The sequence below is a fragment of the Lissotriton helveticus genome, chromosome 12 (genome assembly GCF_964261635.1).
Source record: "Lissotriton helveticus chromosome 12, aLisHel1.1, whole genome shotgun sequence".
Lineage (NCBI taxonomy): Eukaryota > Metazoa > Chordata > Amphibia > Caudata > Salamandridae > Lissotriton > Lissotriton helveticus.
In genome coordinates this window covers 146,647,350-146,671,441 of record NC_136073.1, presented here as the reverse complement: position 1 = coordinate 146,671,441, position 24,092 = coordinate 146,647,350, and the positions used below count along the sequence as shown (strand labels likewise).

The window sequence follows — 24,092 nt, the reverse complement described above, 5'->3', positions numbered from 1 at the left end:
TGCCGAAACCCTCGGTTCTATCATGGCAAAAAGAAAAAGAAAAGCATAACCCTCCGCTAGGGCTCAGAGCGCAGCTAGCCTACTACCGCCATGTTCCTCCTCCTCTCCCAGGCCACACTGATAATAACAATACATTGTTACAACATAAATAAAAGGTACTATTTCAGTAATGTAAAAACCTACCATCATGTGTGTTGGCTATTTCTTAGATACAGTCATTTTTCTTACCTTAAAAATAGTTGTTTGTGTTCTGACGATTGTGTCCCTTCGTCTGAGTCTTATTCTGGCTCTATGCTGATATTGTGAAGATCCTTCCTCATGGCTACGTTGTGAAGAATGGCACATGTGGCAATGTTTTTGCATCAGGTCTCTGGTCTGTAGATAGTGCTCCACCAGTCATGCGTAGGCATGTAAAACATGATTTGAGAATTTCAAAAGTCTGTTCAATTATTGATCGCTTGGTTTTATGTGCCCTGTTGTACTGTCTTTCATTTATGGGCCTTGAATGCAAGTATGATGTCAGGTTCCAAGGGTGCAAGGCATATGCACTGTCTCCCTAAATAGTATGAGAAGGAGAAATAATTTGATTATTTGCCAAGCATAATTTTGACCACTATATGAATTGAGTTTGCAATCCTCTTACTAGCTAAAATAAAAATCGCCAAACTCACCGTAAGTTATTTATTCAACTGTGCTATAACAAAAAGGAGTCATGCGTGCTGCCTGGGAATCTGGCTACAAGGTCAGTTATGAAGCATGAGACATCACACAGAATCTGTACATTGAGTGGATGGGTAATTTTGCTGTTTCTATAAATACATTCATTTGCAGAGTGGTGGACATATGGCAATATGTGTGCCATCAACAAACCAATAATGTTTGGAAACAGTGCTACCCGATAAAGCAGTGAGTGTTTGAAAAACACATGTTGTTTCACTTTGCCAATCACGATGTTCATAAACCTATTAAAGAACCTCGAAAAATCACTTAGTGATACTCCTCTTGCCACTGCTATAAATCGCTGGTAACTGCCAGAAGCTAAAAGGAGCAGACAGCACATTATTTGTACAGGTGGTGGGATTGATTTGCTTGTAACTGTTGGGGTTTGTAGATGATGATTTAACTTAGAAACTAAATGCAAAATTGCCTCCCTACTCAGTCTATACTTCTCATAAATCTCCTCCTCATTCTGCTCAAACAAGGGGCCCCTGAGCCTTAATAACCTCTCCTTTCTCCTCCTCCATCTCTGCCCACCATTCAAAATCCTCATCCTACTCGCCAAGACATACAGACCTGCCATTCTGGAAGAGCCAGATGCATTTTGGGTGACTTTTTATCCTTTGCACCTCATTACCACCGGTTACACATTGATGGTATTTGCATTTCTTAAATGGCCATTTTGTGACTAATCACAATTAGTAAATCCTTTGTATATAGTGTTGGTGATTCCCTATTCGGTAATACCGATTTTTTATTTCAAATTTCAAAATGCTAACAACGCGATTTCTACATGATTATATTCCCAAATTGGACCATCGAAAATGCCTTTCATTCATACAGTAAAACCATTTTGCATTTCCTAGAGGGCTGAAATAGTGATTCACACTATTTGTAAATGCAAAATGGCTTCGTACATATTGCCCTAAGTGTCTGATCTTGATCGAGTATACATGTAGAGAATCCACATTAACACTGCTTTATTGAATGCATGGAGGTGTGATGAGCGTGCACACCACTGGGCAAATTGGGGCAAGATGTACAAACCTATTTTACAATCGCAAATACTCTGAACCGGAGTTCAGTCACATTTTAGGAGTCAGTAAACTTTTATTGACTCCTAAAACAGTATTACGATCCCATACTGATTCACGGTTCGGAAGGTGTGTGTTGTAGGTGTCCCTTTTAAATACTCAGTCGGTTTGAGATGACTGAAATCCAGTTGAAAAACAATTTAAAACTGCAGACTTCTGACTTGAGGTGGGGAGTCATTCACAAAGGGGAAAGTGGCCCAAATGGTCCCACTCCACTTTGCAATTGTAAAATAATGCTCGTTCAAGAATGAGCAGGGGTCCATGGGAACAACTGCCAACTTTTTTTAGTTTTAAATGTAGCCTTGATTCATTGGAGGAAAACAGACTGTATTAAAAAAAAATACTTTTTGTAAAGGCAATCAGATATGGTTGTCTGATGAACCTAACAGGCGTAATCCCAGTAGGAGATATATGTTGAATTATTTTTATACAGTTGACTTATAAACAGAACACTAAAAAATGTTAGATGAACAACATTTACTTCCTCTGTATTAAGGAGTAGAGCTTGATCTCTCTTGATTTGGAAGTGTTCCATGTGGTCTTTTACCTATTGACTCTACTCTATGTTCTCTTTTTCTTAGCTATGTGTCTGGAATTGTGGACTTCTACTATAAGGGTGACAAGAGCATCCAGACGGACCCAGAGCTTCAAGCGTGGGTGAGGGAGATCTTCAAAGAAGGCTTCCTGGAAAGGCAATCCTCTGGTATGATTGCTTGAACTTATTGCCAAGTGTGTTTGTTTATCGTCTCCATTCACATTTTCTCACTGATTTTGGCTTAATAATAATCTGGTATTTGTAAAGTGCAAGCTAATGACTCCTAAGGGTCTCAAGGCACTGGGGGTCGTCTGGGTGATTAAGTTAGTTATTGCCTAGAGCCACATGAGGCTGAGCTGAGCTGCCATCAGTGCTGAGAGCGAACCAGGAGCCCCGTACTCTGGAGTCCTCCCCCTCTGGCCGCTTCACCACACCGCTCCTTAATATCCTTGATTGCTTGATATCCTAAGCAATGAACTTTGAGACGGGTTGTGAAATTAAAAGTTGTAAGAATTTTCATGCTTGAAGTGCCTTCCGCAGTTAAGAAATGAAAAGTTTCTAACACGGTTTGGAATTCATTTTCTGCGTGCTTTAAATCCTGTTAAAATGCAAAATTAAGTTTTATAACTCAAGCTTATCTATAATTCTGTGCCATTATTCATTGTACTAGAATTCAGAAAGCACTTTCAACAATGCTGTCAATGACATTGGATTGTAGCACCTTATTGTAACTATGTAGAAACTTTGCCAAAATTAAATATCCCACAGATATATTATTTCAACCAAACAACTGCAGGCCTACCTACCAATGGCCCATGAGGCACAGGATCTGACAGAGTTAAATATCTTGTGTGTCTTCATAACATTTTTTCTGGTATTCTTTCAGGAGTGCCATCCTCTCTAAAGACCCGTGCTGAATTGATCAAGTATCTGACTATGGTGATTTTCACAGGTTCTGCTCAGCATGCTGCTGTCAACAGTGGGCAGGTAATTGTAAATATGGCACTAGCACTATAGATGGTGGCAAAAAATAACCAAGGTAATGTAGGTGCGTATAAAACTCATCTGTACCATATACATCTTAAACAGGTGTTCATGAGAACAAGCAATTGCAAGGTATAGGTACTTTACTGCCTCAAGACTAGGTCTGCAATATATAAATATCACATACATACACCAGTACAAGAGGATCAGTAAGGGGTGTGACCAGGGTGGTGACCAAGCAAGATACTTCTCTCCTGAGTTCCTCACATCGAGCCCCCAATTTCCCAGTCATGACCCATTATTGACATTGAGGTTGTTCAACTGTGATTTCTTCCTGGGCCGAGATCCTGGTGATGAGAGGGAAGACCTTCCCCTGACCTGGTGAGACGCTGCAGGAAGGCTGGTCGTGATGGGGAGAGGAGTGACGGTGGCCATCTTATAAGCACACCTGGAGCGGCCTGATTCGATCTGAGTAGAGGCCTGCACTGGTGGCGGATGACTGCGACGGTGGCCCACAATTAGCCACCATCTATGTGAGTCAGGAGCACAGGTGGTGGTGGTTTCCCTCTGTGCCCACCCACTCTGCTTCTAGTGGGCCTGATCCTCTTTGTGCATGGCTCATGCACCAACATGCCTGTGGTGGCCCAGAGGCCGGGATAGGCCCAGGCCGGGAGCACTGCAACCACCCTGGTGTCTACGGGGGCTTGGTGGGGGACTGTCAAGGCCAGATATGTTCCTCAGGAGCAGAACCCTCAAGAGGCCCACCTCCAGGCAGGTCTGACTCTGATTTCTAAAACACAGAGGATCAGAATGGCCAGATGAAGGGAAGGGTATTAGGGAGGGTACAGCGGGGAGGGAGACCTAAAACAGATGATCCAACATGTGAGCAAATGTATTATAAACCAAAATTACAGCATTTTATTTGGCACATATGTATTTGATCTGTAGTATTTGGTTACCTGTAAGAAGAAAGGCATGCTCTGGTCCTATAACATTCTGTATATTAAAGGCAGCCCTCTATCTTATAGAAGAACAGAAGCAATGTTCCACAGTAAAAGAATTTCAGGAAGCTTAATATATGGGTCTCTCTCCGAATTTATCCCAGAATGTTCGAAAAGTTAAGCCTGGGAGGTTCATTTTCACGATCACATGAGCATATTATTGTTTATATATCTCCAATATTCTTAAGCCTGGTAGAAATACTGCACCTGATATGTTGATAGAACTTGAAATAATAACTAAACACTCCATTTCTATTCACATAGAGAAAAAAAACACCCGAACTGTCAGGTTTTCCTTCCAGAATTCCTGCACCAATCTGACATTACTCGAGAAAGCTCCAGGCAGAGAGAACGAAGATCTCCTACCTGCTGCTGGTCGTCTGACGGGAAATAACTGTAACAGGAACATCTCCGGGAAACACATGCTGGAAAAGAGACTGCACCCGCAGCTCACGCAGTGGGCCACCTCAAAAGGGAGGCCACCTTAGTGCCTCATTAGGCACAACGCCGCCCACCTCAAGCCAAGAGTACCCCTGGGAGGAGCTCCCAAGTCTGGCGCGCATGTCACATCATTTCTTGCACAAGGGTGCAGGGCTGGGACACTTATACTTGCCCCTGTCCATCCGGTGCCCTCTTTGGCTCTGGACACGCCATCCTTCGGGGGTCGCATTGCGCATTGTAAGGCAGGAGCTTTGGTTAAGTCAGGTGAGTTGGTGGTAAGTTGGCCTGTGCCCCCCCTTTTTTCTTCTTGGTGTCCACAGTCTCTTGCAGACGGGACAATTTCCTCCCCCAGCCACAGGGGGTACAGGGGTGGCAACAATTCTGAGCTCCTATTTTTTAAATTACACCCCCTCCCTCCCTGGCCTCTTGGGACACCCGCCAAGATAGGCGAGAATAGTCCACTGGGAGGCAATATGTTACAAGGCTGTGGTTGAGATTTGGCAAGCCATAATCTCAAGATGCATGGTGGGGGGCTTTACACCAGCTCCTCCCGGCAAGTCATGTCCACATGACATCTACCCAGAAGGTTTTCCCAGGGGTCAAGCCAGTCCTTGGGGGGTGGTTTTATTGTTGGGCTCACCAAGTCGCTAGTGTTAGGTCCTCATGCTTGCCCTCCCCCACCTGTCTTGTAGGCCATATACAGGAGTGCCTCTGGCCCTCTGGCAGCATGTCAGGAGTAGTGCTAGTGAGCTAAATCTCTGTAAATGGCTATGGTGCATGTTTGACCCCCGATAAGGGCAAGACTGGGGTCTAAGATGCTGCAGTTAAGGTTAAGACATTGGCTTGCTTAGGGGCCAGGTTGGGCGGTGTGGAGCTGTGGAGCACGTCCTTTCCGGGGGTGACCTAAGTCTCGGCCCACTGGCTTGCTGCATCAGCCTGAGGGGTGGCGCTGCCTAGGGCGTGTAGCATTGTCTAAGAGGGGGACTTGGATGGTTACGGGATTAGTCGGGCCTCTCTCCGGGCCCTGGTCATGGCTGACCATGCCCCGGATACTTGTGGCAATGCTGGGGTGGCAGGAAAAATCGATCGGGTGCGCAGCTTTACACCTGACTGCATGTCAAGCACGAGGGGGCCAAGGGATGGACTGGACCCTCTTGTTTTGCTTTAGGCATGTCTGTGCACCACCCCAGCAGCTCCGCAAGACTGGGGCAGTTCAAATTTATGATTGTTACTCAACGTCGCACCCGACCACTGGTCCGCACGCACAGGCCACGAGCGGGTCAGCGGGAGATGCAAGCGACCGCCTAAGACAGTAGGATAGAGAGTGGGCTCGAGAGAGTATTGGCGGGCACTCCGGTACTGGACTACAGGGGGGCCTGCGGCCATGGCACCCTTGAGATGCTGCATGGCACTGCCCCATCAGTGGTTCCCTGCCAGTAGCAGTACTTCAGCCCGCGTGACCCCAGCAGGATATTTCCTCAAAGCACCATTTCCTGGCTTGTTGTGAGGGTCCTGAGTATCCCGGCCGCCAACAGCGGCTGCGTGGGTTTGCGGCCAGCTGCTACGCAATACGTAACAAGGGCATCATCCTCCTTAGCTGCCTGAGATGTAAAACACAGGACAGGAGCCAAGCTATTTTAGAATAAGGATACTCACGATCTGTGCAACCTGTGCAATGTGTGCGTGGTACATGATGGCATAAGGTGTTAGGACTATGTTTCACAAAGTTTGCGGCCTTACCAGTACCAGTTAGATGCCCTACCGGTAGTATGGCAGTCGCCTTATGATAAAGTGATGATGGCTTGACATGTATGCATTCTTGAGACCAGTGCCTAGAGGCACAGTAATATATGTAATTATGGTCTTATGTGCACCCCCTTTAATCTTCCCGCTGCAAGGAACTAGGACAGTGCTCACCAACAGTTCAAGGCAGATTTCACTAGATGAATGAATCAGTGTAAAAAGTTTTTTTTTGCAGCATTGTGCATATTACCCACAGGAGGACATAGACGACCAGGTCATTCAGTGGCCAAGGTGCATTTGTAAGTTGTTTTAAAAGATAAGACACGGCAACTCTGACGTCATATTGCCTACAGTGAATAGGAGGAGTTGGGGCCTCTATTTGTGTTAAGCACATCATGGTTGGTTTTCTAATGTTTTTCATTATACTAGACAGCTACATGAACGCAACAAGGACGGATGCATCTGGGAAGTTAAGTTTGAGGTCGAGACAAAGGACATAGGGAACTCTCTCCACCAGACCATAGCAGGTATATGTTGCCTTGAGACAAGGTATCAAAATGCCTCAAGGTTAGCGGGAGACAGTGGGGGGAACATTCTACTTCCTAAACTTCCTTGTTGGTGCTAAGTACAAGGGGGCCTAGGGTATGTGAGGCGCCCCAGGCGGAAGCTTCTGGGGCTGTCCAGTGGGACAGGCACAACCAGGGAACTAATAAGCTTGTTAATCTCGCAAACCCCCCATTCTCTGTTCCAGTCAAGGTAGTGTGATCATTTTGGTCATCACGTACAGGTCATCGCCCTCACAGAAAACAAGAGGGACTAAGGCGCTCAGGGTAAGTTGGCCGTTTGGGGTTGGAAGGCTTGGGGGTGGATCCAGGCGTTAGTGCCTAGAGTAGCGCATGCAAGCTTGGCATAGAATGATAACTAGTGCTTATCTCTTACACCTCAGACTCATCAGACTACGCTACAGCAGGTCATCGTTTGTCTTGAAACAAAGTGGGAGAGTAAGTATGGCAAAGTTGGGGGCACAAGGAACAAACGTAGGGCAGCATATGCATATCGGATCTGTTCAGATCAGCGGTCAATGTGGGTGTGGGAACCAACCTCTATCACGTTTCCCTATCCTTGCAGGACCTGCCAAGTGGTTTGTAGTGCTACAGAGCAAGGACATGGATAGACAGGGACCCCCCCCTCTGTTTTCGCAGATGATCACTGTCAGTGACTCCCAGCCTAGCACGTCACAGGATGCAGTTTGGGCAAGTATATGGAAATGGTGAAGGCAAGAGGACTGGAGTGGGCTTGGGGCATACTCCACATGTGAGATCCAGAAGATTTTGGGGTTGTATTGGACTTGCGAGGCGGGTCCCTCCAGGGCCAGCTGAGGCAGGGCCTACGAGGCCGAAACGGGCCCGCCGGCCTACGAACAAGGAATTGTCTGCAGAGGCCCCTGCACCGAAAGTTAGAGCCATAGCGCCGCAGCTCGAAGCAGACACCGCGGTTGTGCCGGCAAGCACCATGGACACAATCTCAGCTATCAGTGAAAACATTGACAAAATGGGTAAGCTAATGGACTCCATGTTAAGCAGTATTGCCAGCTTCAAAACCTGTTTTGTTAACCCAGAACCAGAGCTCAAATGCACGTGGACGAAGCTTCGTTGGGGGGAGGGCACATGTAATTGCAAAGGTATGGGGCGTGCATTCCAGTTCCAAGCATACACAGAGTCCAGTCGCCACCCCCCTACTGAGGTGTCTCCAGCGGCACAACCTGAGAAGCAGCCACTGGCAACACAGGCCCAAGCCACTAGTAACACCACAGAAAGCAGCAGCTCCCCAGCATTGATTGGTCAACCCATACTAGTACTTACTCCCCCTGTCCTCCGGGCAGCAACTCTAGGGCCCAGTGCACAATGTATGATGCTGGACCTACCGGTCAATTCCCAAGATGTCAGGTCCCCCACCACAGGAAGTCTGACAGCTAAAGCAACTTCCATGGTGGCAGAGTGGCTGCCATTGATTAGTTGCCCCCTAAGTATCGGGCCGATGCTCCTTGGCATGGCAGGTTCCATTGGTGGCCAAAGATGGGATCTGGAGACAGGAATTTGTAGACATATTTACGCTCTTGATGAACAGGTTGGATGGTTTAGACAGGAGGAAGATGGGCGGAAAGGGTGATGATAAAAAAGTGAAATACCAGGCGTGGCCTGAGAAGACCATCGAGAACTGATTAGAGGCTTTGTCCATACTCTCAGCTGTAATAATAGAGAAATATGCAGATCAGTGCTCCAGCCTTTTTCACTATGCCCATTCTATCCATAATGAGGCCATAAAGTTGGGTTGCATTGGGTGGTAGAACTACGACAGAGAGTTTAGGAAGAAGATGGCCATGTGTCTAGAGGTGGGTTGGGATCAGAAGGAAGTCCACCTCTGGATGGAGCATATGGGTAAGTTCACTCCACATCAAAAGAATGCCTTAAGCAAAAACCAGAAACGGCCGGCACCTTTCCAAGCACAGGGTCAGACAGGGAGGCACTTCTTCAAGCAGCCCTCTGGAGCGGTGCAGGGAGGTGCTGGTCAGAGGTGGGGTGGGAAACCATTCAACGTCGGCACTTGCAGGCTGTTCCACGCAGAGTCCTGCTCTTGTGAGAAGGCGTGCAAGGTTGCCCACAGTTGCAACAAGTGTGGGGCTCCTCTACAGCAGCGGCCTGCAGGGTCAAGCGGGAGACCCCCTCCACATCCACCACCAGACAGGACAGTTAGCCAGTACCAGGAAGCTGAATTACCCCCGAACACCCCACCCCCCTTCAACATACCAGCGGCTGACAGCTCTGGCCTAAGACAAGCCTACCTACAGGTGAGCCTCCCAGCTAGTGGCAGCACAGCTAAGGGCCCCTCGCCGCTAATTTTGGACAACCTCCTCCCTTTGCTCAGGGCTAACCCAAAACTAAGGATGGCTTGTTCTCGGCTAAGGGCATTATTGAAGGTTTCAGAATTCCTTATCTAGGCTCTCTGGGATGCAGGGATGTGGACAACCTCAGGTCAGCTAAAGAACTTCCAAGGGTAGTACAGGAGAAGGTAACAAAGGAAGCAGCTTTGGGAAGGTTGGCTGGCCTTTCTGTCATCCCTCACTTGATGACTTTGTGGTTTCTCTCTTGGGAGTGGTCCCAGAAAAATAACCAGGGAGTTTCAGATTGATCTACCATCTGTCACACCCCAAGGGCAATTCAGTGAACCACTGGCTGGAAGATGGAACCAATTTGGTCTCCTACTTCTCGTTCGACGTGGAAGTGGACATGGTGAGGAGAGCGGGGAAAGGGGCCTGGTTAGCAAGGGTGGACATTGAATCAGCTTTCCGCTTAATGCTGGTTCACCCAGAGAGTCATCACCTGTTGGGTTTAAAGTGGCAGGGACAGTTTTACTATGACAAGTGTATGCCAGTGGGTTGCACGGTATCCTTCGCTTACTTTGAGGCATTCAGTTGTTTTCTACAATGGGCACTCACGTGGTTCCATGGCGTCGAAGGGGTGACTCATTACTTTGATGACTTTCTTTCTTTGGAGGATTGGCGACGCAGGTTTGCTGTGAAGCACTACAGTGCTTACAAGAGCTGACGGATTACCTAGGGGTCTCCTTGGTGCCAGGTACGAATGAGGGTCCGGCGCAGGTTCTCACTTTCCTGGGCATCGAACTGGACACGGTTTAGGTCGTGTTCAGATTTCTGGCAGGCAAGGTGCAGAAATTATACCAGGATATCCAGTCCATCCTGGTAAATGACAAGGCTTCCTTGGCCTAATTAAGAGCCTCTTGGGCAAACGCAATTTCGCAGCCATGCTGGTCCCAGTGGGCAGAGTTTTTGCTAGAAGGCTAGCCTGGGCCACAGCCAAAGTAAAGAAGAAACACCACATAATCAGACTGAGCAAAGGTTTGAAAGAGGGCCTCAAAATGTGGGCAGAATTCTTGGTGGATTTCAATGGCATAATGATATGGATATCACCATGGGCAGGCAGCCCTGAACGGTGCTTTTTTACAGATCCATCAGGCAGAGAGGGCTTGGCACCATAATGGGGAGTCAGCGGTGTGCTGAGAAATGGCTGAATGCTTGGCAGAGAACGAGAATCACTGCAAATGTCATGGTACTGGAACTGTTTCCCATAGTGGCAGCCCTTCACCTATGGCCTGAGGCTTTAGCATCCAAGAGAGTTCTGTTTTGGTCAGACAACATTGCGGTGATACAGGCCATCAATGGGCAGGCGGCAAAGTGCCCTCTGGTGCTTTGCTTACTAAGGCATGCGGTGAGGGCTTGCCTGCATAACAATGTTGAGTTCTGGGCAAGACACATTCAGGCAGACAAGAACATGGCCACTGACGCTCTCTCTCATTTTCAGTGACTCCATTTCCGGGACGAATGGCCGCGAGCAAGAGCGGAGATTACCTCTTTCCCTGCACTCCTCTGGCAAATTCTCTGGTGGAACAGCGATTAAAGAAACTGGATGAACTTTCCCTTGCACCGGAGACCAGGAGGTGGTACAATTCTTGTGTCTCCACTTTCTGGATGGGTCAGGACACAACCTTGCTGGAGCATAGGGTACAAGTATTTGTCCTGTGAGCAAAAGAGCAGGGTAAAAGCCACTCCTGGACCACAAGCCACTTAGCCACTGTGAGTCATCATGGGGTTACATGTTCCTGCCAAGACTTTCCTCTTTCGGTCTGCACTTAAGGGATGGGCTAGAGAGGAGAAAAAGGTACCAGACTCCAGGTCACCAATTTAATTCCACACATTTCAAGGCATGATAGATGCTGTTCACAAGGCCACTCATTCACCTTTCGAGGCCAGTCTCTTTGCAGCAGCATTCAGCCTGGCATTTTTTGGGGCCTTCAGAATCAGTGAACTTGTCGCTAGGTCGAAAAAGGATGGGTCAGGTGACACTTTATGCAGCCAGGATGTCCAGTTGATAAGTAACTCTCTAAGGATACACATCAGAAGATCCAAAACTGACCTGGGGCGAGGGAAAGAAGTAGTTTTACAGCCCTTGGGGGAGAGAAGGTACTGCCCAGTTTGGCTGGTCAGCCATTATTTAGCCATCTGCCCTAGCTCAGCAGGGTATTTATTAATTCATGCAGACCTGGCGCCCCACACAAAAGTCCAGGTGTACCGGATTATGAGGTCTTGCCTGGTGTTATCAGGACACACTCACCCAGGGAAACAATTTTCTAGTCATTCATTTCGAATTAGAGCAACCACCTAGGCTTTCAAGATTGGTCTCCCAGCTGAGCGCGTTAAAAAGGTGGGACATTGGAACTCACGTTGTAATGAGCGCTACATTCGCCTGTGATGGTTTTAATGGGACTTAATGGATGGCAAGGCGAAACAGTTTGGTTTTTTTCAGAAGTGTCATTGCAGTCTTTTGTATATTGTACAGTGTTGTTGGAAGTGTTATATTGTTTATACACAAGTTTGGCGTGTGTAATGTGTAAATAATAATAAATAGCGTGTGAAAATTTGCATCCCTTTACTTCGCCAGGGTTCAAGGTGTTGGTGGTTGGTCACTTGTACATTGCCAGGTCGGCGCAATGGGCAGAATACAGGACTTGGACGCATGGATTCTCTCAGACACAGTTAGACTGATTGGGGTACCCTGGCATGCAAAGGCACAGCTTTCTCAACAAACTGCACCAGAGACAAGCTAGGGGGGAGGGCCCCTGAACATTTTGGTCATCCACCTCGGAGGCAACGATATCACGGTTATAGGGGGAGGGGCATTGCTACAGGTAACGAAGGCTGATATGGGTGAAATCAGCAAATACATTGGTCAATGTGAGCTATGGTGGTCAGAGATAGTCCAGCGTAGGGTCTTGCAAGGTGTCCGGTTGGGGGAGGCTATTGAATATTGCCGAAGAAGGGTAAACAGTGCCATGCACAAGTTCACAGAGCAGATGGGTTTGGCTTCATCAGACATGGGCTAATACATGCCAACACCAAAGGGTATTTTGAGGAAGACAGGGTGCACCTGTCTAAGGTGGGCATGGATCAGTTCTTACTAGATATTGGAGAGGCACTGGAAACAGCTGGTTGCAAGTGAAGTAAATTGCCAGCCTTGGTGGTGGCCAAATCCAGAGCATTGGCAAAGTAACAGGGTGATATGAAGGTGAAAGGCTTCAGGAGCACAATCGGCGTGCCTGGGCCGAACCCCAGGAGTCTTTATGGCAGGTCCCAGGAGGAAAATCATCGGCGCCCCCTAGTCATCCGGGCGGTTGTAAGCCTGAACAACCGGGGGCATGCCTCACAATGCTCTGCCCTTAAAAGGGCTTGAGTAAAGTAGTGGACCGGTCGTTCACGGTTTTCAAGGGGGGAATCTCCTCATAACTGGTAGCACCAATTGGGTTGGCCACGTTGCAATTTGGCTCGTCAATCTGGCAGTGCAGTTTAGGTCAGTCACAATTGCCTGCCCTTGAATCACTCGTAAGTTAACCAACCAGGTTGGCATATTTTGTATGGAATAAATCTACAGTAAACTTTTTGTGTGATTATTTATTCCAATTGGATGCTGAGTTCTGCAACGATGGGGAGGGTTGCCTATATAGGCCCTGTGAGGCTGCCCACTGCTCACGCAGTGGGCCACTTCAAAAGGGAAGCCACCTTAGTGCCTCATTAGGTATGCCACCACCCCTCTTGAGCCGAGGGGACCCTGGGGAGGCGTTCCCAAGTCTTGTGTGCATGTCGCGTCATTTCCGGAACGCGGAGGGCAGGGCTGGGGTACTTATACCTGCCCCCATATATCTGGTGCACTGTTTGGCTCGGGACACGCCGTCTCCCGACCTACCTAGCGTGTCAGCTGGAGAGCACGGATATGTATGACTGTTTAATGTTTTCATTTGTGTTGCCGGCATAGTTACATGGTGATCCGGAGGTGGAAGGGTACCCAAAGGGTACCTCTTCAGGAGCACAATAGGGGTGCCTGGGCCAAACCCCAGGAGTCTTTATAGCAGGTACCTGGAGGAAGATCGTCAGTGCCCGCTAGTCCTTCGGGCGTTTGTAAGCCTGAACAACTAGGGGTTTGCCTTGCAACGCTCCGCCCTTAAAAGGCATGAGTAAAGTGGTGCACCGGTGTTAAACAGTATTCAAGGGGGAATCCTCTCATAATTGGTAGCAGCGATTGGGTTGTTGGCCTCAGTGCAATTTGGCTCTTCAGGCGGGCAGGGCAGTTTTGGTCAGTCACCGCTGCCTGCCCTTAGATCGCCCGTAACGTAACCCACCACGTTGGCATACTTTGTATGGAATAAACCTGCAGCAATCCTTTCCCCAAAAAATTGTGTTGCGTGATTATTTATTCCAATTGCATGCTGAGTTCTGCAAGGGTTGGGAGGGTTGTCTTTATAGGCACTTACTTATAGGCACTTTATAGGTGCTTACGAACAGCAATAATCCGCACTCAGTGGCAGGGTGTGGCCATCTTTCTAGGACCGTTAAATTGTATGCGTGATCGCTATTGTATTATCTGAAATTCATTGGAGATAATGGACCTCTACTTACTTCGTCAAAGCGCACCACCCGTATGGCACCAACATAAACCCATCCGGAGGACCCCAACGATAATGTGGTGTCCAGCCCAGGAGTTTAAAAAGGAAGCCAAAGCCCGGGAAGCTGTAATGTGCGGTGACGTGTGGGTGTGTGAAAATGCCTTTGCTACCTCAGCGCCGCTTAGAAAGCTAGAACGCTAACTTCAAAACCGCTCGAAAGTGATGTTCTTTCCACAGAGTGTCCTATTAATGTATGTGTGTGCTCTGTTACAGGTTGGGCGCTCTAGCTGCTGGTGTGGTGTACTTATACAACCAGAAAAGAAACAACACAAGCCTACACACACCCAGAAGTGTATGTGACACACCTCCCTCCACGAAAAGGACACTAATCCTTTGTATTCCTTTTCCCAAACCCTCCTCCAGTCAAATTAACATTTGAGCATTATGCTCCCACGGTGTTCAACACCACTGCCCCTGCCGTTTCCAATGAGCGATCAAGACGACCAACACAGACTTTTTGCCAACTGTGGGTTGCACTCTCCCAGTTCAAATATCCAAAGAAAAAAGTAATTTTTGAATGTCCATCCAGTCTTCTCAACATGTAGATTTCTTTATTCTTCTGTTTAATTTGAAAACAAAGCACCAGGCATCCAACGCCTTTAGTTCTTTTTTACCACAAGAACTTCATCAGTGCTGTAAGAAACATTTAAAAAATAAGTGTATAAAACAGTCTTAAAATACATGTACACATTTAACAATACATTCTATATACAACACCTAGACAGGAGAAATTTTAGAAACCTAATTTCTAAAACAATTACACAAGATACAAAAAATTCATTTCTTTGTAGACCAAACCATGATTTAACCTGTGTATAACAAGTCGAGCACCCTAACAACTTTCTCTTCATTCAAGTTTCATATTAACACATTCAGATACTAAGCAAATTCAAAAACGTCTACGTATTCATTAGACATTTATGCAGGAAATGTGTATAGGTTGTAACTTTCATAGTGAAAAAAGAGGAATCCACCCCACCCAACACCACGCTATCAAGTGCTAGGCCACATCATCCATTCCTTCAATATTGTGATCCCTGTGTACAATTGTAATCATCGAGAGATAGAGGCAAAGTCTAATAGAGGACAACAAATATTAAATTTAACACAGAGGGACGCGAAGAATAATCCCTAAGAGTTATATATCTCTTACTTAGATGTAACACAGAGGGACACGAACAATGATCACTAAGAATTGCATACCTATCAATAAGCCGTGTCTACCCTATGGTTATACTGTAGACCCAATTTATATGCGATGTTTTGCTAAGGATTGCGGCACCATTAACAATCTGGAAACGTTATTGGTATATAAATATTAAAATATCCTAATAAGTGAAAGGCGGATTTTTAAATTGTGGGCTCCACATTAGGGCACCATGAAAAATGTATGCATTGGGTAAAAAACGGATGTTATGCAGCGTGATGTGGTGTACACATCCAAGCTGATTGATGAGAACTCACTGTGACGAGCTGGTCATACTGGCCTTTGCTCCTTTTGTGCCATTTGCTCAGGCACTTCTGATCGTCTGCAGCACAGCTGGTGAGGGACCTGCCTTCAACTGGTTGAGTGCTTCAGGCTGAGGGACTTATTGTTGTGTTGGTCCCACCATGGCGGTGCATATGGTTGAACTTCAACGTTCTTCTACTATCCGCAACATACTTCAAAGTTCTGATTCCTCGCGAATGGTGGATACTGACTCTCAGCCTCACCCTGTGGCCCAGACCAGAGATTCTGATTCCCAGGCTCCTGCAACAAAAAAGGAAATTAAGCTACTATTGGCCAAGTTCCACGAAGATCCATTCCCTCGGCCATGGATTCTCAGTGAGGTGGCGCTTCTGGATCCAGTTCTCAGTGAACGTATTAAGGACACTATTGAACATTATTTCCATGAAAATAATATGGGCAATCTGTCATTTGCAACCCTGTGGGATACTGCAAAGGCTTTATTTCGGGGGCAACTTATTTCCCACTCAGCAGCCTTTGAAAGGGCGAACAAACCTTGCCAACGGGAGCTTGAGAATCAGATCTGATAGGCGGGGACGTGCCATAGAGAGGGCAGCTCCTACAGTCCTTTGAGGGATTTGCGGCAGCTTAGATGCAAGCTTGAACATCTATTAATGAAATTGTCTGCTAAGAAGCTTCTGTATGTCAACCAAGCCTACCATGAGAAGGGGGATAATGCAGACAGACTCCCGGCACATAAATTATGCATTTGTGCTACCTGTAGCCATCTAGGGGAGCTGGTGGATGAACCCATCGAGATACGAGGATTCCATTGAGATCTTCTATAGTTACTACTCCACTCCATACCAGGCTCAACAGCTTGACACTCAGCGTCAAAACATATAATTGAGCACCTATGTCCCCCCTGGATAGATCTGAGGAGTTGTGCCTTCAGATGGATGACATTACTCTGAAAGAGGATCGAGCAGCAATTTACTGCCTCTCCATCTGTAAATTACTGGGCCCGACGGGTATATCGCAATGTTTTATAAATGTTATTCCTTTCTCCTGATCAGTCCTTTAGTACGGGTCTTTAACTATTTCTTGACGACTGGAGTGGTGACAGATATCATGATGGAGTCACAGATTACACTTCTTCTAAAATTGGGAAAGCCTGCCTCACTTAGGGCCATATGTATCATTGAAATTCGCATTCGCAAAGGCCGAAATTCGCAGAATTTCGGCCTTTGCGAATGTGAAATCTCAATATGGTATGTATTAAGCAAATGTGGGTCAAAATAAGGAATCGCACAATTTGCGATTCCTTATTTTGCGATTGCATTTAAGGAATCGCAATATTTGCGATTCCTTAAATGCAATGTATGATGCAAAAAAATATTGCTAATTGTCCCTAAGGAATCGCAAATTACCACCAACTTCAAGTTGGTGGTAAGTTGCGAATTCCTTTTAAACAGCATTTTTTTAAAAAACAAAAGGTGCCTAGTGACGCTCATACATGCCCTTAGGGCATGTATGTGTGCCATATGCGCACACATGTCATTTTCAGGGGTGCAGCAGGGTGTCTTTTGGACACCCCTGCACCCTTGAAAATATTCTCAATTTGCGAATAGCTAATTGCTAATTGCACATTTCCCCTTCATTCCTATGGGCCTCCTGGCCAATAGAAATGAATGGGAAATTATTCCTTAATTGCGATTAGCTGATTTCTACATACATACCATTTTGCGATTTCTAATTAGCGATTCCTTAAAAATCGCTATTTCGGAATCGCAAAATTGTTCCTTGATACATGTGGCCCTAAGTTTCTGGATACAATCTCCCTAGGACATAAAATGAAAACTTATATCCAGGATAAGTTTCAGAAACCTACCACTAAGCTTAAAATGAATTGCTCCTTTTCCCGACCTGTTCAGCTCACATGAGTCACCCATTGGGAATGTCCATTGTCCCCTTCAATATTTGCCCTTATGATGGAACCATTTGTGGTTAAAGTTCAGGCTAACCCTTGCATTAGTGGTGTGATGGTTGACGGTGTGGACCATAATCTTACTTTATTCGCTGATGGCATTCTTTGTTTCTTTCATCACTGTTCTGGCATTGATGGAGGAGCTTGATGCCTTCTCTCAGGTGTCCTGCTCCAAAATAAATTTTACTAAGTCAAAGGGTATGGGGATTGCTGATCCCCACAACAGTCTTTAAGGCTTAAAACGAGACTGTGGTTTCCAATGGGAAATGTCATCCATTACTTATTTATGGATACATCTTCTGCCTCTGACGAAAGATTTAAATGCTTGAGACATTCCCCCTCAACCCACGGCCCTCTTTAAGGATTTATATAGTTGGTGGTAACTTGAGAGCTTGTGGCTAGGCAGACTCAACAGTGTGAAAATGAATTTTATGCTTTGGTTGTTTTCCAGACCTTCCACTGGCCCTTGCTTTTTCAATCCAAACACATATCTATGCAAAACTCCTGGGTTTTATATAGGGAGGTAAGTCCCCATGTGTGGCGAGAGCAACGCTGAATATTCCAGTTTCGGGGAGTGGCCTGGGCTTCCCAAATGTCTCCAACTATGTCTTGGCAGCTTAACTCTGCCCTTCTCTAGATTAGAACCACCACCCGGACAGGAAACCCTGGGTTCAGGTGGAAGCAGGCTTTTTCTTCCTCTCTATTTTGAGGGTTGCTGCAGCTTCTGAAGCTTACCGGGACAAACGCTCCTCCATTCTTACCTTTAGCTTCTTTGTTCCTCGCTTATTGGAGAGAGGTATGCCAACATACGGCATTCCCAACCTACCCTTTCTGGCTCACCCCTTTGATGCACAATCCTGATTTTCCCCTGGCTGTGGCCCACCCAGTCTCATTTCATCAGGCTCAGGTTGCTTTTCTGGGTGACTTCTATGGCGATTTAAGGCTAAAGGGGGACTTGGGTATCAAATTTGTGATTTTACGCCTAGTATCCACGGTTTTCCTGCACTGAACTCTTGTTTCTGTCTAACAATGACATTTTATGATGTAGCATTTTTTGGCTTTTCAAGTGAAATTGTTTTTTTATATAGTACTCTGGCAACCCTTGGTCTGGTGTTGCTATATAAATCTACTTAATTGAAATAATTGCAGCCTTCAACTGACTTAACTCGACACAACAGCTTTAGATTGACTCAAGCACTCTTTTAGGGTCTTTGACTGAAAGAAAGTTTTTTTTAATTTGAATTGACTCAAGCACTCAATTAGGCTGGCGGACCCTTCACGTGTCTTGCCCTCCAACATGACGAGCATTCCATAGAGTCATTATATCTCACTTACGCACATCATAAACGCATATCTTGCCTCTACTGTTATCTCTTACAGTAGACCACTCTATGCAAGCATGCCTATGTACAGCAATGGGAGGGGGAGTTGGCCACAGAAATATCTGATGACACTTGGGGGGGGGGGCATTTGGCAAAGAGCAGCTAAATCTTCAATTTGTGTATACTATAAAGAGAACGCCTACAAGATATTGACCCGCTGATATCTTACAACTGTTAGACTGAATAAGGTGTTTGGGAGTTTAGATTTGTGTTGGAAGGGGTGTGCATAGAGGGGTACTTTCCCACACACATTCTGGGTTGAGATTCACGTTACAGTGCACTCCGTGACCAATGTTCGACTCCCACTGGAATAACTGATGCATCTCTTAGATGACCCAGGGGACAATAGAATAGTTTCCATATTAAATTCCATGGGCCACTTCCTCTTTCACCTCCTGGTGACATGGCTGTGTGTGGCGCAGATGTGGAAGCAATCTCTTTCTCCTTCTTTAAATATGTGGTGGGGAAAGGTGTGGCCCACTTACTTATGGAGAAATTGACTGCTATTATCCAGACCGGATGGCCAAATATGATGTTATAGGGCGCCCGCCCCTTTACTACCCATATCAAGCACCAGCTGTGGGTGGGAGGGCTTCATATGACTATGTCCAAGGTAATTTGTGCCTCTGATATCCACATTCTGTGCCCGTGGTGGGAGGCATTGTATTGATTATTCCCAAAATGCCCGGATGTTGATGCTATGCTATTCTGTCCACTTTTCTTCTCTTGTTTTTTTTATTGAGCAAGCATATTTATTCCTGGCAGATTTATACAATGTGTCTTGTTTACTTGTTTTTTTTGGAAAATGCAAAATAAAATAGTTTTTAAAAAAACAAGGGGCTCAGTAGAGAACATTGTGAGTTTGTGACCTTAGAAGTTGACCTGAGGAGGTCCAGAGGTCTACCAGAGGGCATTGCTCTGGAAGGGGAAGCTCAGATTTTCCTACAACTAAAAGTCTTCACCAATGTGCCCAGTGCACTTTTGGAAAGGAGCACAAATCTGAATGTGGACAATTGGGGCAGCCTTTACTCATGGTGGGTCATTGTGCAGATGCTTTCCCTCACGGCACCCTAGTAACTAGGCAATGTTTGGAAAGATGGTACACTATCAGCTGAGAAAGGATGACTCAAGCAGTACACTCAATGTTCATATACTTTTGGAATAACTCCTTAGTCTGTGATACATCCTTGTATATAAACTCTAGCTGACATTCTGACTCCTCATTGAAACACATACTTTTCCAACCTTCTCTCTAATGGTGATTTTACACCTAGCAATCACAGTTTTCCTGCACTGAACTCTTGTTTCTGTCTAACAATGACATTTTATGATGTAGCATTTGGTGGCTTTTGAAGTGAAATTGTTTTTTATATAGCACTCCGATAACCCTGAGTCTGGTGGTGCTATATGAATCTACTTAATTAAAATAATTGTAGCATTCAAATGTTGCTGTTTCTTTCTTTTTGGGCTTGTGCCACTGTAGTTTGATTTCCTCTCCTGGATGCCGAACGGTCCCGGTACAATGCGCCAACCTCCTCCCAAGACCAAGGGCACCGCAACCCTGGAAAGTGTCCTCGAGATCTTGCCCGAGGTGGGCACTACTACCGCCTTAATGGTGACTGTCAGGGTCCTGAGTGATGAGCCAGGTGACATGGTAAGCATCCATTCTCTCCATGCATATGTCAGGAGTCCCAAGCTGTGGGTACACAGTACCTCCTTGTGACCTATTTACTTCGGAATAACTGGCATGACAATTTTTCCAACACTGTCTTCTATAAGGTGGATTGTTACATAGATAATTCAGTATGATGGAATAAATAAACCAGAGAGGTGATTCACGCTTTGAATAAAACAGCTGCTTTTGTAATAGGAATGCAACACGCCAACAATAATACATTTATGCTTGGTATAGTAACTAGGTAGAGTCATTTACATTTTTGACACTGTGTGCTTCTTTAATTGTTCTTTAATAGACACATGAGGTGGCGTTTCAGAGTGATTTTGGAAACAGTGAGTGTGGGGCATTCTTTGGAAGCAGTCAGTACCAGTGAGGTGGACTAGAATGGCGCTATCAGAATCTTATCCTGTAAACTGTGTTTGGGTGTAACCAGTGAGTTGTTCTGATAGAAAATTCCTGGAGGTACTGTGACAACTTTATATGTGACTGTCAATGATTTGTAGAGGGTCGAATTTTCAACACTAGCCTCTCAGCTTTGTGCAAAAGGAAGTGATGAGCTTGTGTCTTGGCAGGTTGAGTAAGGTTTTGCAGGCACAGTTCCAAACCCTGTCTAGTAGGTAAAGGGTTTTTGGGAGTGACTATTCAGTAGGTAATTTAATTTACAAACTGCTACTGAATTAATTGGTCTTGGCGGTGTGAAAAAGAATCTCTAATAAAAGAGAGAGGGACCCCAGAACCAAAGGGATAGGGTTCCACAATTGACACACGTCAAAATATAATTCCCTTTGGGCGAATTACCATAGAAACACAGATTCTTACAAACATACATATATGGACTCACCAATATCAAATCAAAACATGGAAGCAATATAAAACATAGTGAAAACACTATAATAAAAGTAAAAGTAAATCTGCACAGTTTATTAGCATACACTATACTTTGTTAAAAATGGGAAACATATACAAGACGGAACACTATAAAAGATATAAATCCAACATTCCTATAAAAAAGGAGGTACAAGTGAAGGACTAAATTCCAACAAACACTCAGAATTTTCCTTAGTTTGTCTTTCTCGTATTACTCCTTGTGCATCGACGCGTTTCGGCGGTCGTTTAATATTTAACCAGCTTCATCAGGACAATTACAATAAATGTTTCCCAATGGTTCTCAATTGTTCTATATTACTCAGTAAAAGATATGGGGTACTCTGCCTCCTTCTCAGTCTCAGTAGATATTCGTCCAGCGAAATATCTCTTCAAAATTAAAATCGTGTTCTCCTCCTAATATGTCTTGATAGTAATAAGAGGGCTGCAACACCTGTAATCTGCGTCGTTAGAAGCTTCGTAACTGGCAAAATGTGCTTACATAAATATCAATAAAAAGTTATAGAGCCACGCACGCGGTATCAGTGTGGTCGTTCACACACACTCTATCAAATCTTGTATTTAAATATCCATTAGATGCTTTGACAACTGGCTAAGTATAAGCAATCCAGTCAGAACTTTCGTTCATATGGGCCTTCCTTCGTTAAAACCCCCACATTGCTGATTGGCAACACCAGGATCAGGGAACCAAAGGTGACACGTGATTTTACCAGCGTGCACTCCCTATCGGCGCTCAGGCAAAAACGTCCAGCGTGCTGGCAGACGAAGCTGGAAACGGCAAACGGGGAACGAGGGTTCTGACTGGATTGCTTATACTTTTATTATAGTGTTTTCACTATGTTTTATATTGCTTCCATGTTTTGATTTGATATTGGTGAGTCCATATATGTATGTTTGTAAGAAGCTGGGTTTCTATGGTAATTCGCCCAAAGGGAATTATATTTTGACTTGTGTCAGGTGTGAAAAAGAAGACATGGCTATTTCTATGATATTTAACATGTGGTCGCATGCTGCAGTATCCGTGATAACCCCAAGGTTTCTGACTGAATATGAGAAAGTCTAGATGTCTCAAAGAAAGTACATAGATCTGGACTCCATGATGTCAGTGTGGAGAGAAAGTAAAGACCCTCAGTTTTTTTTTTGAGGGGGGTGAGTTAAACAAAAGATATGCGAGCTATCCAACATCTGATCTTAGAGAAGTAAGTAGTCAGATTCATGGGTAGAGAGTGTGAAAGGATAACATTTGTGTAATCAGTGTAAAGGCAACAAGAGCAGCCACTGGAGAAGTCATCAAGGGAGCTGGTGTATAGGGAGAATAGTAGTGGGCCTAGGATAGACCCTTGAGGCCAGAGTTGCCATGGGATCAGTAGTGATCTTTTCCAGAGTGAGCTAAAACATAAGAGTGAGGGAGGGAGGGAAGTAAAGCTGATTCCATGTTTAGGCTGTTCTAAACCAACATGATTACTTAGAAAACCTTGCTTTTTTGTTGCTTCCCAATATATTCTCTTGATTTATGAGATTAAATGTTTCTTTTTTTTAAAGAGGCCTTTAGGCACATTACCTGATGAACATTTTACAGAGGAGGAACCCAAGCGGTGCATCAAGGCCTTCCAGAAACGCCTATCCCAGATATCTGCAGAGATTGAAAGCAGAAACGCATCTCTGCCTGTCAAGTACAACTACATGAACCCCAAAGTGATTGAGAACAGCGTTTCCATATAACTGCAACTAACCAACAAACAAGAACATTCCCTGCTCCTCCCTAGTCAGTAAATTGCATCTCTTGGCCCAAATCCCACTCTGTTCTAGATCCTGACTGGTCAAATATCAGCATCACTGGACCTTGGTCAGGGGTCACTTCAAGAGCCCCAGTGTTACAGGTGCTAAAAATGGAAACAGACTGTTTCTGGAATAGGTCCAGTGCAGCAAGAGAGAAGCATTCACAGAAAACAAGGCATTTTATTTACAAACGAGAGCTAACTGGCATATGGCATCTTCCAAACATCTGTCTTAGAAGTACTTAAAAGATGAAGAAACCAGAGATTTCTCTGTTGTGTCTCAGTAAATTTTAGATAACATTGATTCGCTGAGAGAAAGAGATGTATGTAATTGATGCAAACCTGTCACCATTAGAGAAATCACTGAGCAAACAATATTGTGGAATACAAATGTAGGCACACTGATTGTCTGTTCGTGCTTGTAAGAGACCTTAATAAACAATCATGCAAATTAAAGACAAGATCATAAATTGTGTACTTTTCTTTGAACTATTTAGAAATGTGTACTCGTACCCCCTGTTTAGGTCCAGCCTTGAGAGCGCATGCGCTGTCTGAAAGACCTGTAGTAAGCACTATTACAGTGGAATCCCACCTGCTGCTTGCTATTGATTCCCTCCTGCGTCTCTCTTCTTTACTGGTACCTCATTGGTTGGTGCTCCTGAAACATCACTTCCGTTTCTCTCTCGGCAGCACTGGCCAACTTCAGTGTCCTTTCCCTGTAAGTGCTTATGTGTTCCTTCGGGGACTTCTTGTTTTTGCATCGCTCAAGTTTCTTGTAAACAGCTTTTTACGGATGGGAATGTATTTTGAGTGGTAACGTGCATGCTGTAAACAACGCTCCACATATG

At 45.3% G+C, this 24,092-nt stretch overlaps 1 protein-coding gene across 1 annotated transcript in view; it reads left to right on the top strand.

Moving 5' to 3' along the window:
• Positions 1–23,707, top strand: part of LOC144797976 (polyunsaturated fatty acid lipoxygenase ALOX15B-like) — a 193,081-nt gene extending 169,374 nt beyond the window's left edge. Inside the window, exons 11-14 of the mRNA XM_078668780.1 lie at positions 2,393–2,514; positions 3,233–3,333; positions 20,387–20,557; positions 23,009–23,707. Of these exons, the coding sequence (XP_078524906.1) occupies positions 2,393–2,514; positions 3,233–3,333; positions 20,387–20,557; positions 23,009–23,188 (574 nt within the window). The 3' untranslated portion in view covers positions 23,189–23,707. The remainder of the gene's footprint in view (positions 1–2,392; positions 2,515–3,232; positions 3,334–20,386; positions 20,558–23,008) is intronic.
• The last annotated feature ends 385 nt before the right edge of the window (positions 23,708–24,092 follow it).